A 17,792-nucleotide genomic window follows, 5' to 3' on the forward strand; every position below is an offset into this window, starting at 1 on the left:
AGTGCCTTTACATTTTACTGAATACTGCAAATTGAAAGCCTGACAATTTTTGAAGACCTGCTTATACGGGCACTTGGGAGAGTGTTAAAGAAAGCTCTGATTTCTGACTGTACAAATAACAGTACAGCATCTCATTCTGGTTATTCAAGTTTTTCCCATCTATCAAAACTGTTTATGCTAATGGCTCTGAAAAATATTAAGTTGTATAATATTTTCACAACCACCAGTGGATATGAGTTTTAATCAAAATATTTTTCAAAGTAATAATATTTATTTGTAAGCCTTGTAACCAGTTGTAATTTTTAATATAATTTGTCTTATGACTTTTTGCTTTACATTTAAAGCATACTCAGATTTTTAAAATTGTTTTTGTGATTTTAGATTCCTCAGCAGGAAATGGGGTCCTCACTAAAGCTACTGTCCCCATTTATGCAACAGGAGTCCTTACGTGTTATATTCAGGTAAGGGAAAAATTCTTTTGCTGGAAAATGTAAAGCACTTTCTATTTAGAAAGATAGCTAATATTATGTCTTTTAATGTGTTTATAATTGAAAATGTTACCCATAAATGAAAACAAAATTTATTTATTCATTTCATTCAATAAATAATTTACAGTGGCGAGCATATTTCAGTAATAGTCTCTGAGGAAAATCTCTGTTGGACAAATAAATTTAGAGATTCTGTGCTTCTTGATATTTTGTTAGAGGTGTTAGATTGCACTTATTTAGCAATTTCTTTGTGTTTCCTAATCATTTTTTCATTAATAAACAACAAACAAAGCGCATGTGTTCGGTGAAGCAAACTACAAAATGCTGTAGCATAGTATATCATCATTTTTAGTAAGGTACTTTTTAGTAATACTTTATTTTTCTTAATTGTTACTGCATAATAAATTACCCCAAAACATAAAGGCTTATTATAACCCTTTTATTCGCTCACGGTCTTTGCTCAGCTAAGCGTCTCTTCTTGCTGGTAGTCGCTTGTGTTGCTGCATTCACTTGGTTGGTTGGTACGGGGTTCAGCAAGGATGGCTGAGCTTCAGTCTCCATGTAGTCTAAGGGCCTCTCTCTGTCCCCAGGGCCTGTACAGCAGAGCCAGACTCATTACATGGTGGCTCAGGGCTCCCAAAATTGCAAAATCAGAATCTGCTAGGCTAAAGCCTAGGCTTGGAATTAGCACATCACTACTACTGCATTCTATTGCTTAAAGCAAGTCACAGGCCCAGCCCAGATTCAAAAAGAGGGAACTAAAATGAGAGCATGAACCAGGAGATGTGGTTCATTGGTGGTCACCAATGTAACAGACCACCTCACTCTACTTAACATTGTTTTAAGTAAACACATTATGTTTATTAAGGCACATCAGTCATTTTTAAGTGTGAGGCAGTCCCACCTGTGAGGCAAAGATACGGACTCAAGATAAAGCGTTTTTAGGAATTGGAATGTGAGAAGCAAACAGGAAGATCTTTTTTCCCAAATTTACCCGATTAATACCTAATTTCTTTTGCCTTTTGTATTCAGAGTACAGCAGTTCATACTTATTGCACTCTTCTTCCAAAACAGATTTGAACCATCCTATAATATTAAAATATAGTTCTACAGTATCATATGATACCTTGAAACAGAAGCTCCAACTCTGTTAAAGTAGTACAGTATTCTTTTAAACTTTTCTACACTAGTTTCTAAGACTACTCCATAATATGTGTACACAGATTTTCCCTGTGTTTAGAATTTTTTTAGAAATACCTGACAGTGATAAGCACTATTCGTTTTTTTGTTTTTTTTTTTAATAAATTTATTTATTTATTTATTTATTTAGGGCTGTGTTGGGCCTTCGTTTCTGTTCGAGGGCTTTCTCCAGTTGCAGCGAGCGGGGGCCACTCTTCGTCGCGGTGCGCGGGCCTCTCACTATCGCGGCCTCTCTTGTTGCGGAGCACAGGCTCCAGACGTGCAGGCTCAGTAGTTTGTGGCTCACGGGCTTAGTTGCTCCGCGGCATGTGGGATCTTCCCAAACCAGGGCTCGAACCCGTGTCCCCTGCATTGGCAGACAGATTCCCAACCACTGTGCCACCAGGGAAGCCCCTAGAATATTTTAAGTCATGTAACCTTAACAGATTTTATCTATCGTTATTCTTAAATTCATGGAGATTAAGTCCTAGCACATATTACGAGGCACAATAGCGTGAATACCATTTTCCTCTTTAATTTTAGAAGCTCTTCCAGCATAATACAAGTGTGATATCAATATTTTTCTCTCTCATTTTTAAGCTCTGGCAGTTGGTTAGTACGTTGATTTTTACCATAAATGGTATTTTAAGACATAATAAAGTATGAAGTACAAAGTTTGCCTCATGGTAGTCCCTCAGTATAGGTTTGTTGAATAAATGAATAAAGACATGTTTTTTGAGCCACTATATGAAATCCAAATATCTAAAGAGATAAGAACTTTCCTGCTGGTTACAAAATGTGAATTGAGGTGGCTGTCCTAGATTGCCCACACCAGCTGTTAATATTTTTCTTACTAAACTAAATTTTCTGTTAGAGTTAATCACTGCCCTGATTGCTTTGGTAAACAAAACCTATTTTGAATCAAATACATGAGCAGTATTAAATTTCAAAGCTGAGAAATAGTATTATAGTAAACTTTCAAATCAAAGGAATCCATGCTCATTTAGAAGTATATTTCATAGGTCTTATTTCACACTTAAGTTTTTTCAGATTTACAGTTTATCTTCCAAATTTATGGATACTCTGTTTAATATAGTAAGCGACTATAAATGTGTGAGATCTATATTCCAACATAGCTCTGATGCTGGTTTGTCAGTGTCTAAGTTCTTCCCTAAGTAGACTGGCATATTATAAAACTGCTGTGTCCATCCTTTATTCATGCTGATCATTACTTTTGTCAATCACTTATCTGTACCTCATTCTAAATTAACCTGGCCATGTAGAAAAAAGGTAGGTGGTAATCTAGTCTTCCTCATGGATCTATTGATATATACAGAAACCATTTATTGTTGAGCTAATAAAGACCTAAAGACGAAACACCTGACTCTATATATATTTATTTTCTGATAGAATGTCAGATTCCCTCCCTTACAGATTCAGGCTAATTTAACATACAGTTATTTTTTTAACTTTCCTATTTAGTAGACCTGCTTTTTCTAACATATTTCTTAATACAGTACTGTGTAAGAAAAAAGAAAGAAACATTTTTTCAGATTATTAAAATAATGGTTTGTCAAAGAAAGATTAAAAGTAAATATTATTTTTTAGTCAAGGGTGCGACTGTTTTAAGAACACAGTGGTCTATATTTCAGCAAGTGTGAAGCTTCTCACCACTAATAATTTCTCAGATATCAATTTTCTACTATTAGGAGGATAACTATTTTAGTGGTTTGTATTTAAGTATTTAGAGCCAAAGTTAATGGGAAGTAAAATTGGTAAAATAGATTTTAATAAAAGAATATACCTTGTTATGTTTTAAACCAGAACTATCTAATCGATAGTGCAATGATGTAAGTAATCTGTATCTGAGCTGTCCGGTAAGGTAACCACTAACCACACATGGCTGTTAAACAACTTGAATTGTAACTAGTGCAACTAGGAACTGAATCTTTTATTTTACTTCATTTTTAGTTTAAATATAAGTAACCACATGTGGTGAGTGGCTACCATATTGGACAGCACAGGTCTAAATCTGTGAATCAAGATAGTCTTTGTCCTCATACCATTGTGATCATAGATATGCTTAATAAATATCTTTAATTAAAATGCTCCCAAATTAGGATATTTTCCCCTTATTTGGTAAAATTTTTTAATTATAGTTAGGAAATTATGGTTTTAGTTCTACTTGATTGCATGGAAATTCATTATCAGTCTTTTTCCTCTGTAGGAAGAAGACCGAAAGCTGTTAATTGGATTCTTAGAAGATGTAATGACCTTGCTTTCATTATCTCATGCTCCTCTTGATAGCCTGAAAGCTTCTTTTGTGGAACTGGGGTAAAAATAATAGCTTATAGTTTTTTTAAAGCTACGTAAAGTTTTAAAATTGGATTTATAGAGTACATACTTTTAGTCTAAGAAGATTGGCATACACACCAAATCTCTTGGTTTTGAGACTTAAGATTTTTTTGTTTGTTTTTAGTTTTTCCTATTTGTACATTCTTAATATTTTGTAATTAATGCATTATAATAAAAGAATGGGGGAAAGGATACAGACATATCTTCTTTGAAGCAGTTGGAGAAATAGAGTCAAGTACAGATTTGAAGAAAATTCAGTATCCCAAAACTGGAAAAGGAGCCCTAAGTGAAAGCCAGCTCATTTGATTTTTCCATTCCATTTGATTTGCCTAGTCCCTCAGAAGCACATCATCTAGCTGCTTAAGTAGTTTTATCTCATTCTTTACTTATGTGTTTATTAATAATGCTGTCCCACATTTGGATAGGCTTCACAGCCAACTTACTCTTCCATATAGGTGATTTATCGTAATTGATCCTACAAACAACCATATGATGTAAATAGGACAGTATTGTCCCGGATTTTTATAGATGCAGAAATTAAAACCCACAGAGGTTATAACTTACCCGTCTGGCTCTTAGTCCAGTGTTTTTTTCTCATAAGTAATAAATTTTATTTTACTTTATTTTTTTATAATTTTAACTTTTATGCTATTAAAGAGTTGAAATATCTATCATAATTGCAAATACTTAGAGAAACTAAAAGTATAGTTCCTGAATATGCTAAAAGTTTGTAGTTTTATAAGGTGACTTCCTTTTTTAAAGAATCTTAGATGTAACCTATTAAACCATACAAAGTAATTCTATATGTTTTGCCAATATTTTTATCATTAATATTCCTCATAAATGTAGTATTTTTCAATACACCAGTAAGGCAAAATAGACTTTAATGAAAGAATATACCTTTTTATGTTTTAAACCAGAACTATGTGGCTCTCACTTTTAGCATTGATTTTTTTTCTTTCAGTGCAAATCCAGCCTACCATGAGTTATTGTTAACTGTTTTATGGTATGGTGTTGTCCATACTTCAGCACTTGTGAGATGTACTGCTGCTAGAATGTTTGAGGTATGTAAACAAACGCTTCTATTGGTTCAGATCATAATAATTTTCTTTGGAAGAGGGAGAGGGAATATTTCTTAAAAAGCAGAGTGGCTTTTCATACTATGGTATGTTGATGTATATTTTATGGCATTGAAGAGTATCTAGTTGTGTACTGTGTGATGGGGCAGAAATTTAGCTTTGGTACATTTCAGATTATTTTCTAGCCTTATTGGTTCCTTGAATGTTATTGTATTACCATTTTCATTTCTCAGAATTTCTTTTAAATCTTATTTTAATTTCCACCCTATGTAAATCTTCCTGGCTATACTTTCTATTTACTGAGGCACACAGCTATTAAAATAAAGTAAAACAATATAAGATATCTTTAAAGTTGTAAAATATAGTTGGATTCATGAGTAAAATATAGTTGGATTCAATACTTGCAATTATGGAAATATTTATTTTACTGATTATTCCTACTTCATTATTCCCTCACCTTTCTTATCTGGAATAACAACATCTCTATACATTAACTGCCCATAGACTTATAAGACAGAAGAGACTTCATATAATTTAACTAGATTTTCTTAAATTGCCACCTACCCAAGTTTAGTATGAAAATTGAAATACCTATCTTTTTATCCATCATAGAGGAAATTATGTTAGCCTAGTGTACATATATATATATGTTTCTAGAACTTGAATTTGAGCACTGAAAGTGGTTTAGAGTGTTATTTACTGTTCTTGCATCTTCTCGTAGAGCCATACTGGCTGGGTTCAGTGTCTGTGTCTGCCACTTAATGCCAGTTTCAAACTTCTCTGTGCCTTAGTTTTCTCATCTATAATGTAAGTGAAGATGATAATAATAAGTATCCATCTCAAAGGATTTTTGTTAATATTAAATGAATTAATACTTCTAAGGTCTTAAAACAGTGTCTGGCACATAATAATAAGAGCTTAATAAATGTTAACTATCATTATGATTACTGTTTTTTTTAATATGCTGTTGCTTCACAAAATAATATAAAAGTTTAGGAAAAGTATACTTATCCAAACTAAAATTGTCCTTAATACACATGTGATTCTTAAAATATCTTAAAGCACTTATTTTCATAAGAATTAGACAATTCAGTTTTTCCTGAATTTTAGAATTTTTACATAATTTAAGATAAATTGCAATCTAAAGGATAGAGCACTGACAGATTTTAAATATATACCTTCTAAAACTCTTAAATATATAAAATAGATTTGTGGAATCTAAAGAAAATTCCATCCTTATGAGGAGGTTGAAAATCCTCTGAACATGTTATTCCCACAATTATACATATTTGATCAAAATAAACTAATCACATGTTCTTTGTCAAGATAAATTCCAAATTAAAAATTCAGTTAGATGTCTAGCATAAGTGCCTTCTGGGTATAAATAATTTTTGATTATTCAATATGCTGAAAAATAATTATTACCATGAAAGAAAAAAGTTTTTCTTTAGCCTCCTCTCCCCCCCAAAAGAAAAAAGTATCCTTGGGCTTCCCTGGTGGCGCAGTGGTTGCGCGTTATATAAAATAGATTTGTGGAATCTAAAGAAAATTCCATCCTTATGAGGAGGTTGAAAATCCTCTGAACATGTTATTCCCACAATTATACATATTTGATCAAAATAAACTAATCACATGTTCTTTGTCAAGATAAATTCCAAATTAAAAATTCAGTTAGATGTCTAGCATAAGTGCCTTCTGGGTATAAATAATTTTTGATTATTCAATATGCTGAAAAATAATTATTACCATGAAAGAAAAAAGTTTTTCTTTAGCCTCCTCTCCCCCCCAAAAGAAAAAAGTATCCTTTTTCTTTAATGTACTCACTTAATAAGATTTTATTCTAAGACCATTAACAGCTATTTCTTTTTCTTAAACCATTTATTTCTAAAATGTATGTATATACTGGTGAAGCATACAATATAAATGAAAATAAAGAAAGTGAAGCGTCCTCCCTTTTTACTTGTTTCTGTGGGTTTTTTTCTGCCTTATTTCTTACATGTGCTTTTTGTCTGGTTTTGGTTTCTATGTCTGCTGTCAGTGCTGGTTGGAAACTATACCTATGCTTAAGCAGTTTTCAGTGTTCTCTCAAGTTGATTATGAGTTTCTGAGTCTAATCTGAGAGACTTATTTTAATGATTTTTCAAGTTCATTTATGATAAAAAAAATTTTTACTGAGCATGCCAGTAAAAGTCATTGGTAGGAAAAATTAGTTACTTTTTTGTCAGTGAGGCTTATTTTGAATAATATTGTATTAAAAGAATAATTATTTCATAAGATTTCTTTTGATACTGATACTTTATAATTTACAGTTATGCCAGCTTCCCCCACCCCCAAAATGAGTTAATTCAAAATAAAAACACAAAAAACAGGTCACTTAAAATTTTTAATTTTTTTAATGTGAGACCAGAAACTACTGAGAAGAAAGCAATAAAGAGATATACCGGGAACATAATATGAGATACTTAGTGAAATTGAACACTAAATTTAGCTCTGAGTTTTCAGACAGCAGGACAAAAAGGGGAAATCCAATCAGTCATATTATTCTCATTGTTAAATAAGAGACAATATATTCTTGATGTAACAAATTATTATTGAAATTGATTTATAAAAGAGACTTTATTATGTGACTTCCAGTGTGACATAATGGATTTCCCAATCGATGCAGAAAATAACTTCATATAATGATTTCTTACATCAATCATAAGGAGATAAATCAGCTAACATTAAGACCACAACTCAAAGAAGGCATGGGCTTTTAAGACAAATGTGACTGAGTCCATTTTCTATCTCTACCTCTTTTGGGCTCTAAAACCCTGGGCAAGTTATTTAACTTCTCTCAGGCTCAGTTTCTTCATCTGTTAAAACATTAATAATAATTGTACTTACCTCATCATGTTTAAAAATCAAATGATAAAGTGTATCTAAAATGTGTAATAATTAATAGCTCTTAAATTTTGCGTTCCGATTTTCCAGCTTAATAAATTTAACCTAAAAACTCCAGTGCAATGAAAAATTAACTTGCCCCCTGGATTATCCCTTTTTTTTTTTTTTTAATGCTTTTTGGCTGGCACAAGATAGACATTTCAAGATACACTTTACTAATTCGAATCTAAGCTACCTTATTTATAAAATGATACAGAGAAGAAAGTTGTATTTAATGTATTTGAACTTCTTCCCCCTATTTCTTTCTACCTGACATCTGTAATGTTTAAGGTAGTAACAGAAGTTCTTTTGTCATTTTAGTCCTGCCTAAATTATCCATGGTTCTGTTGAAATAAAAATTATTTCAGAATACTGAAGTAGATTCTAAAGTGTATCAGTTGTTAAATGGTAACAGATTACCGTAAAATTAAAAATCTCTGATAAAGGGAGCTCTGCTCTCTGATGTGCTGTGTAGGAGGAATGGTTAACCCAACACAGTGTCGCGTTTTTGTTACTAAAAATTCCACGGCATTTTCCATCTTCCATGAGGACTAGTTCCATTACAAGGCGAAGAGATTGATTAGCATTTAGGATTAATTTGTGTTTACATTCTGAAATAAAGAATGTAGGATTAGGATGTTACCCTTTTCTGTTGAACTCATAAAATTCCGTGATTTTTATAAAAACAATGCGTACAGCTCAATATTGTCCTCTTGTTCTGTGATTTAGGGTTGGTTGCTAAGTGAATTGTTTTTATGATTAGATTATAGAAATAGGTCTAATTGTGCTCATTGTATTTTTTTTATTTGAGCTTTTAGAGAAATGCAAAACAAAGAACTATTTGTAAACATTAACTACTTGGACGAGACAAAAACATTTTTTAATTAATAATTTCTTTTTCCAAATATATCACAAATCTTATGTCCTTTGAGTAGTCATAATAATTCAACTTGCATTTCTTGAATGCCTAGTCTTTGTCAGACACAATATTTAAGTATATTATGTGTAGTTAGTAGCACAATGATCCTTTAAGGTAGATGATAGTGTCACCATTTTCAGATGAGAAAACTGAGTTTCAAGGGATTATGTAATATATCTAAGGCCACATGACCAATAAGTGGAGAGCTAGAATCTGAACCCAGGTCTGATTCCCACATGAAATAAGTACTTTCCACTAGGCTGCATTTTATCTCTGTACCTCAAGGAATAAAGCTACGTGATGTAAAAGGTTGGGAATTTTTGTATGTGATTTTTAAATTTACTTGCGTTAGAACAATCAGAAGCAATTTAGTGGTGGCTGCTAGCCATTTGAGTTTGGTTTAAAAACAGTACAGTTTGTACCTTGTTGGTCATAACAAAATTATATCAGATTTATTTAAAGAATTTAACCATAGAACCCAGTAGGTCTTCTTTTTAGTTTCTTTAAAAAAAAAAAAAAAAGGTAAAGCTTTCTTTTAAATTGAACATGGAAATTGCATAGACTATTTGACCAAAAGTACAAACTGCCATTGAATTGGTAACAAACTGTTTTCAGGGACTGCTAGGCTGCGTAAGCTTTATTTTTCTCCTAAGCATTCTCTGCCTTTATAAAGCACTCTAGTAGCAATATTTGCTTAGCTTCTAATTTTGGTTTTGCTTTTGTGTTTTCTCTCCTTCTCTTGGTTGTTCCTTTCTTCTTCCTGTGGCATTGTGTTTGCTCTTTCCATGCATCACCTGTGAATACCCCCTGCGCTGACCAATCAGCTGTTGGTGAAGGGGGTGAATGAAACTCTGGTAGCTCAGAGAGTTGTTCCTGCTCTCATAACTCTCTCCAGTGACCCTGAAATGTAAGTGTCGTTCCTGCCTTTTACATTCAGCATCCCTTTCAAAATGCGCCTGTCAAGAAATAACCATCAGCTTTTAAATTCATTGAAGAATAGATTTAGCTCTTTAAAATAATAATATTGGATTATACTTACTTGATTTTAAACTTTATTATACTACTACTCATGTATTTTTTTAAGTCAACCTTCGCAGTAAGCCTAGTGACAAGGCCATATATTGAAAAGAATATATTAGTAGTATTTATTAGTCCTCAATAAACGTTTCCAAAACTTAAAACATGCTGATGGATTATTTCTTCCAAGCCAAGAAGGGATGCTCTGCTAATCTCACTAACATGTTGTTACCAGTAAGTATAGTGGCATGAACCAGAGGCTTAACATTTTAATGTCTCGTGTGGGTGACTAAACCAAGAAAGGCCAATGAGTCTGCCTGCCCATCCTCAGTCACAGCTAACCCAGTTCTCATTCCAGTTTACCAAACCATTTTTTATTGCATGTTGACTGGTTTACAGCTGACTCTTCGAGGCATGAGTGAAGCGTTAGTTGACAAGCGGGTTGCTCCGGCCCTTGTTACCTTGTCCAGTGATCCTGAATTGTGAGTTTCACAGACTGCGACCTTAAGTTATCCTGTCTGTCTTTTTGAGCATTCTTCTTGGTCTGCTTTTTTTTAAATTTAATTTGTCATTGCTAGAGACTAATACAGTATATTTACCTTGTACTTACTTTGATATATATTTTAATAATAATCAGTTTTTCATCTCAAAGAAAGTTTCAGTTTCTTTCTTTTTTAATTTTAACAGCTCTGTCAGGATTGCCACAATTCCAGCCTTTGGCACTATTATGGAAACAGTTATTCAAAGAGAGGTAGGAAATGACTGGAATTTATTTAATCTATGTACTGTTGAGGTGATGATAACACATTACTATACATGTACCCGGTAGCATCATACCCTTCATTTTATTTTTTAGTTACTTATGGGCCAGAAGAGGATCTCAGTATTTGAAAATATGATAGCCTACCAAAAGTATATTTTCATATGCTAAGGCAATCTCTAGTCTTTCGTCTCAACTAGAAAATTAAGTATAAGCCAACTCGCAGATGTTCTGTTTTAAGTCTATCTGGATATTGCAGTTTTGAATAATCCTTCAAAGCAGATTTAGCTCCAAAGGCTTCTATTATCCAGTAGACTTCTGGATAGTCTACATAAATTCCCAATTGCCAGTTTGTACAGGTTTGAAGACAGGTTTTCTCAGTTTCACGAACGGAAGCTAGAGGGTACCTATGTTCTTGTAACTGTCATTGATAATCAAGCTGCAAGTCATGTCGTAGACTGGTATCATCTTTTTGCAGCACACATCTCTGTGACAACCCTCTGTCACGCCTGCTTCAGGAGATTACCAAAGTCTTCCTCCCTAAATATGTATTTTGATTCAGAAACTTGTGATTTAATTTTCAGTTTGTTAGGTTCTATCTGCAACATTAACTATAAGATACTTCTCAAAATTAGTTATCAGAATTTTATTCTTTATTATCAAATTGGACATGTCCTTACACAATGAAAAACCCTATACATTAGAAAGTAAATTATTTGTGGGCATATCACTTAGCCACTTAAATGGAAAATAAGGTTTTCCATCCATAGACATTTTACCAAAAAAAAAAATATATATATATATATATATACATATAAAACTGTTCTGTAAAATTTTTTTGTCATATAGATTTTTTTAATAACAAAAATTAAACAACCGTGTTAGTTGTGGGAAAAAATATTTTCCGTTTTTTCACTTATATATTTCACCGGTGGAGCAAAATAAAAAAACACATTGTTCTGCAAAGCTTGCAGTCTTGGCAGAATTTCAACATGTTCTTAAATCCCAAAATAAAAATGTCTTTTAGGGAAATATGAGTAAGATGTAAGTCATTAATGACTCATTGCTTTCAGAAGGTGAATAAGTGGGTAACTTACACTCTGATTTGTTTTAAGAATTATAATTTAGATACAAAATCATCAAAACTCTATCTTTATCCCTAAATATTGTGGGGTCTTTTCTACAGTTTGTCAGGGAATATTTGTGTTTTTAAAAAACAAAAAATGAATTAACAAGCATAAACAAAAATTTAAGATCTTTTCTGAGCCAAAAGACTAAATAAGTACTTATTCAATTCCAAATTTCTACTATTATGTTAATATAAGTCATTTGAATCCAGTGATGCAAGCCATGTTTAGTGTGTATCCTTCTTTCAATTTGACTGTATAATATTCAATTTTAAGTTGCTGGAAAGAGTGAAAATGCAGTTGGCTTCTTTCCTGGAAGATCCTCAATATCAAGACCAGTATTCTTTGCATACAGAAATCATAAAAACATTTGGTAGAGTTGGGCCTAATGCAGAACCAAGGTTCCGAGATGAGTGTAAGTTGCATTTCTTTTACCATTTTTCATGAATTGTAATGTACGAGTGAGACCATAAGCTTCTCTGAGGATTTGTCATGTGTTACATGACACCTTTCTATACTTTATCTTTCATATACTGAAAGCTGAAAGTGAAACAAGATTGTTATTGTGGATTGATCGGTATTGCTATTAACTGTTATTAAATGGCTTCTTATACTGTATAGTGATTGCTGTAGACATATGAAAAGTAACTCATAAATAATTTCAAGTTATTTTTAAAACAATTCTTACTAACTGTTAATTTCAAAATACTGTGCTCATTATAGAGCTTATTATTTAATTCTTATTTCTAAGGAAATTTTTATGTGTTTCTAGACATGTTCTTATGAAAGATACATTTCTTCCACTTAGCATGCCATTCTACTATTTTGTTTTAAATCATGGCTTGTTGTTCTGCTAAATAATCTGCATGATGATCTACTAAAGCATTTTCTCCAGTTTCTATAGTATCACTTTTTACTTTATGACAACAATTTCTTTGGGTGGCATCAAAGCATCCAGTAATTATTACTCCAAAAGCATGACAGTTATCACTGTTATACCTTAGTCCTTTTATTTTTAGCAATTTGACATGCTCTTGAAAAGTCCGCAAGTTTGGCTTCTTACCTCAGTTTGGTTTCCAGTACAAAATTGGATTCTCCCATAGACTAGTTATTGCATATCTAACCTGGTATTTTTAAGATGAACGACAAAACTATTGTCAGGATTTGGACTGCAGTGTCCAAAAGGTCTGTTGAGGGCATGAACACATATTGAGCTACAGAAACACAACCACAAGGTTATTTTTCAATGGGTAATAGTGTTGGTAGCATGAGGAGAAAATAACAGTATTTCACAATCAGTTAACAGAAAAAGGTTTAGTATTTTAGTTAGCATTAGGGATAGTTCCTCATCATAGTAACGTCAGATTTACAGGTGACCCTCTACAGGTGCTTTGACTAACTTTTTTGAGGCTGTCTGTAATTGCTCTGAAGCAAGGAGAATAAGTCTTGGCTGTTGGATCAAGGAATAGGCTGAATAGGCAATGGGTCTTTGGTGGGTGCCATGTTGTTGAGTTAATAACTGTCTAGAATATGATCTAACCTTTTTGTGTACACTCAAAAGAAAGATTTATGCATCACATAGAAAAGAGAAATATTCTTTTCATAATGGTCCCAAAATAACAATTAAAGATTGGCTTGAGAAAAAATTGAGAATAGCAATTTCCGCTGCTTGAATAGGTGTAGTAAACCATTATCCCTGAAGCCTTCTACAGCTTACTGTATATCCACAAGTATGTCTTATACAATCTTCCTTCACATTCTGGCACAACCAGACTGTTTTTTTTTTTTTAGACAAAAAAATTTTTTTTCTTCTGTATTTACTACTCAGTCAGTTGGCTTCTCTTTTGCTTTAAAGCTTTACCCTGAGGAATTTAATGTCCTATATTAATACGATTAATGGTAGATGAAGTAGAACCCATATTGACAAGGATGCTATATTGTTATCCATCTGTATTTATAGACAGTTCCTGTTAGAAGTTTAGAGAAAGAACAAAGAATTGCTGGGTGGTAATGTCTTCCTTGGAGTGGCATTTTTGGATATTTTTCCCTCTATTTCGTAGAGAATAGAAGACATTGGTTCTTCCAGTGGCCCTTTTTCTCTCCCAACTCTTAGTTATTATAGAACCTTTTGGTCCTGATTTTATCTCAGGGGCCATTTGTTTTATTCAGAACATGATACAGTTTTGTTTGTTTTCTACTTTTTTAACTTTGTAAGGCTCTCTGAAAATGTTCAGTCATACCTTGGAGCTTTTCTAACATGGCAATTTTACATTTCAGATCAGTTTTTTTCAAAGTTCCTTATTTTAGATCTAAGCCCATTTACAAAAAGAGAGGACAAGATTCCCTTCACTTTTGCTATTGGATCTACCCCAGAATATTTTTTGAAAGTTTACAAAAATCTATTTTTATAAAGTTTCCTATTGATTTATCTTTATTTTGTTCGCAGTTTTGAATCTTTGTCCAATCTGCCCTTAAGTGAAAGGCTTCAGAAGTGGCCTTATGTTGTGTATTTCCTATTTTCCTCGCCCACCGAAGGTCAGTTGTAGAATTACTCACATCTAGGTTATTAAATCTTTTAACCATTTATCTCCATCTGAGGGGTTAACAATTAAATGAATTAATTGGTACAGATGTGGTAGCCCAGGACAATACATATATAATGAAATGTTGAATTCTTTAGTAAACTTCTATCTTCTGAGATTTAGGAAGATCCTTAATTGTAGCCTTTAACTGTCAGTTGACTAGAGTTTAAAGTAACTTGTAGGGCTTCCCTGGTGGCGCAGTGGTTGAGAGTCCGCCTGCCGATGCAGGGGACACGGGTTCGTGCCCCGGTCCGGGAAGATCCCACATGCCGCGGAGCCGCTGGGTCCGTGAGCCATGGCCGCTGAGCCTGCGCTTCCGGAGCCTGTGCTCTGCAACGGGAGAGGCCACAACAGTGAGAGGCCCGCATACCGCAAAATAAAGAAAGAAAGAAAGAAAGTAACTTGTATAGGTTTGTTTTCTAGTTAAGCAGTTTTACAGGGATCTTGTGTAGTGTGGTTGTTGAGTTTCTGAGAAGAACACTGAGGAAAGGATTGCTTGTGTAGGAAATCAGGGAATGAGCAGAATGAATAGAGGCCACGTGTTTATAGATAAAGTAGTGCAAGGAAGGTCAGTTTCAAAATGTTTGGGCAGAAATGAAATAGAGAATCTTTGAGAGACTGTCTCAGAGCCACCATTTTGTTGAGGCCTCAGCATGCCAGTTAATGAATCGGAGTTTCAGTGAATTCATTGGGAATTCGATGAATATTTGGAGTTTTTTGTCTTCTACTTATTTTTTCTAGAGCACCTCTGAAGTATGTTGTTATTAATTCTGATAAGTCAAGAACTCCCCTAAAAATGGCCATTGTTGTCCTAAGTTTGTGTGGGGTTTTTTACCGTTTACTAAGGTAAGCATAAAAGTTGTAATTATAGTACTGGTTTATTGAGGAAGCAGGAGATTTTTCTAGAAGGAGATTGTGGCTTTAACATATGCAAACTCAAGGTAAACATGAACAGAGTCACTACAGTTGGTCAGAAGTATGTGCTTATGAACCATGTTTTGGGTCCCCCAAACAAGCAGGGACTAGAATGGGACCATGTGATCAACAATTTGATAATCACTTACCCTGGAGCCATTTCTGCAAGGGACCCTGGTTTTAGTGGGAAATGGTATTTAGAAAACACAATCTTAGGCAGTAGGAGTGCTCAGTGCTACTGAAATGGTTACTGTTTCTTGGGTCACCACTTTTATTTTAGCAATGTGTTGTCTGTATTTTTGAAATTTTACACTATTCATTGAGATATAAGATATTGAGCCCATTGGGTGACTTGAAAACTCAACCACCAGTGCTATTTGACACTGGTCTTTGCTAAGAACTTGAAAACTAAAGCTAATAATAGTTTCATGAAGTAGTAAAATAATTTGATGTTGAAAAAGAATCAGTATACTGTATTTATCTTTTTAATAGCAACAGTAATACAAGATTTATATAAACTTATATATAAAGATGATAATAACACAAGAGGTAGGTTGTTTACATTTGTTTATTTGGCTTTCATTTTTCAAATTGGGAAACTGAATTGCAGTGAAGCCAAATGACCTATATACATCCTCATAATTAGGTTATAATGGCATGCTATAATCTATTTCTCCCAAATTCTAGATCACTCTTTATTCTGAAAAACATGCTTTCTTCTCTAGTAAGAAAAAGCAAGTATGGGATATGGGTAATCTTTCGAAATCATCCAGAATTAAAATAAAATTTTATAAAATAAAATGAAAAATTATTTTTTAATGTATAAGCATGTTTTAGATTAAAATTAATAATTTCTTTTTCTTTTTTCAGTTGTTATACCACATTTGCATAAGTTAGCGTTGGTGAACAACTTACAAATTGTGGATTCTAAAAGACTGGATATTGCTACCCATCTTTTTGAAGCCTACAGTGCACTTTCCTGTTGTTGTATCCTTGCTTTATTCATGTATATCTATATTTAATAATCAGTCTTACAGTGAACCTCAGTTGTTAAAGACTGAGAAGTAGAATTTTTTTCTTCAACTTAACTAAGAAGTAGTTAAGTAGAAGATTAAAAATTTTGAGTTGACTTGCCCCACTCCTTATTCTAGCCATCTCATAATTTTAGAAGATAACTTTAAGTCTTCTGTGTTTATATGTTCCATAGTTTTGAAAACATTGACTAAAATTTTATCTATGTTAATCAGCTATATAACTAAGCAAGCAATGAGTTATAACTGAGGCTTCTGTAAATCAAAAGGAATCCTTGTATGTGTCCTGGCATTCATTTTTAATGAATGTTTAACCGTCTTTATGATCCTGTGAATATCTCTTGGAGAGATATTACTCATTAAAAAAAATACAGGGACACCGTGGTTAATCATTTGCAGTGATGGTAGAACTGGAGGAAAGCTCAGAGATCATCTAACCCATGTCAACCACTACATTTTATAAATGATTAAACTAAAACTTAAAGACATTAGTGACTTCTGTTTTTTATAATTAAAAGCAAAACTGTGACTAGAACAGTGAACTTTAGCTATCCTGTTAAATGTTCTCTTTACTATCCTTGGCCTAGTAAAATAAAAGTAAGAAGGAAGTAAAGATAAAGATGGGCAGAATAAACTCTAGCTTTTAGGCTCTCCCATTAAAAGCCAGAATATTTCAAGAAAGGGGGAAATAAGAGATTGAAAAATGAGTGAACGGCTGAACACTTGAATATAACCGTAAAGGTATGTGCTAGACAACATAATCAGAGAATTATGATTTTGACAGGAAAAAAAATGATGGTAGAGAGAGAAATGCAGAGCTGTCTGTTAAGGAGCTACTTGTCCTTTTAGAAATGTTAAAACTTGAAGTTCGATGAGCAACTCCCAAAATGAGAGCATTTCATTTTGGGACTCTGCTACAAATTGCCTATTCATGTGGCTGACATAAGCCACTTTCTTATACTATAGATCATAAAGTGGGCAGGGATACCATATTTTGATAATTTTGCTTCAACTAACCATATACCTTCTATAAGTTTAATTCCACTAAAAGCAGAACTTACTATCATTCCTGATTTATCTTGTTGGCATTTTCAACTTAGAGAAGATAGAGGAAGCAAAAAGAGGAAGTGATAATTCTGAATTAGCAAGAAAGGACTCTTTAGTAATGGAGAAGTGACAGGACCCTTACAAGAAAGTAATAATGGCATGTCAGAGTTTGGCATGTCAAAGAAAGAAAACATTGATACGCTTATACCTATTCCCTAAACTTTGCGAAAGTAAATGTTTACAAACTTAAGTGAAGAGTTGTGTGTAATCTTATATAGCAGAGTTTCTAAAGAAATATGCCTCAAGGAAAATGAGAAAGTCAAAAGATTAAAAATTTTAGCTCTGTTAACCTAATTTTCAAATGGACTAAG

General features: G+C 33.1%; 1 protein-coding gene across 8 annotated transcripts in view; it reads left to right on the plus strand.

The window, feature by feature from the left end:
- RELCH (RAB11 binding and LisH domain, coiled-coil and HEAT repeat containing) overlaps positions 1–17,792 on the plus strand; it is a 120,171-nt gene that overhangs the window by 84,951 nt on the left and 17,428 nt on the right. For 4 of the 8 annotated variants that reach the window (XR_003677109.1, XR_003677110.1, XM_028479953.2 and 1 more), the window contains 7 exons: positions 382–461; positions 3,895–4,001; positions 4,987–5,086; positions 9,767–9,849; positions 10,647–10,710; positions 12,123–12,261; positions 16,214–16,330. Coding sequence is in view for 6 of the 8 variants with exons in the window: in XM_028479953.2 (XP_028335754.1) it covers positions 382–461; positions 3,895–4,001; positions 4,987–5,086; positions 9,767–9,849; positions 10,647–10,710; positions 12,123–12,261; positions 16,214–16,330 (690 nt within the window). In the remaining 2 variants the exon portion in view is untranslated. Of the gene's footprint in view, positions 1–381; positions 462–3,894; positions 4,002–4,986; positions 5,087–9,766; positions 9,850–10,358; positions 10,442–10,646; positions 10,711–12,122; positions 12,262–14,292; positions 16,120–16,213; positions 16,331–17,792 lie in introns of those variants that run through there. The other 4 variants (XM_028479954.2, XM_024133912.3, XM_028479956.2 and 1 more) reach the window with 3 other exon arrangements.

Source organism: Physeter macrocephalus, chromosome 19, assembly GCF_002837175.3.
Source record: "Physeter macrocephalus isolate SW-GA chromosome 19, ASM283717v5, whole genome shotgun sequence".
NCBI classification, from domain to species: Eukaryota; Metazoa; Chordata; class Mammalia; order Artiodactyla; family Physeteridae; genus Physeter; species Physeter macrocephalus.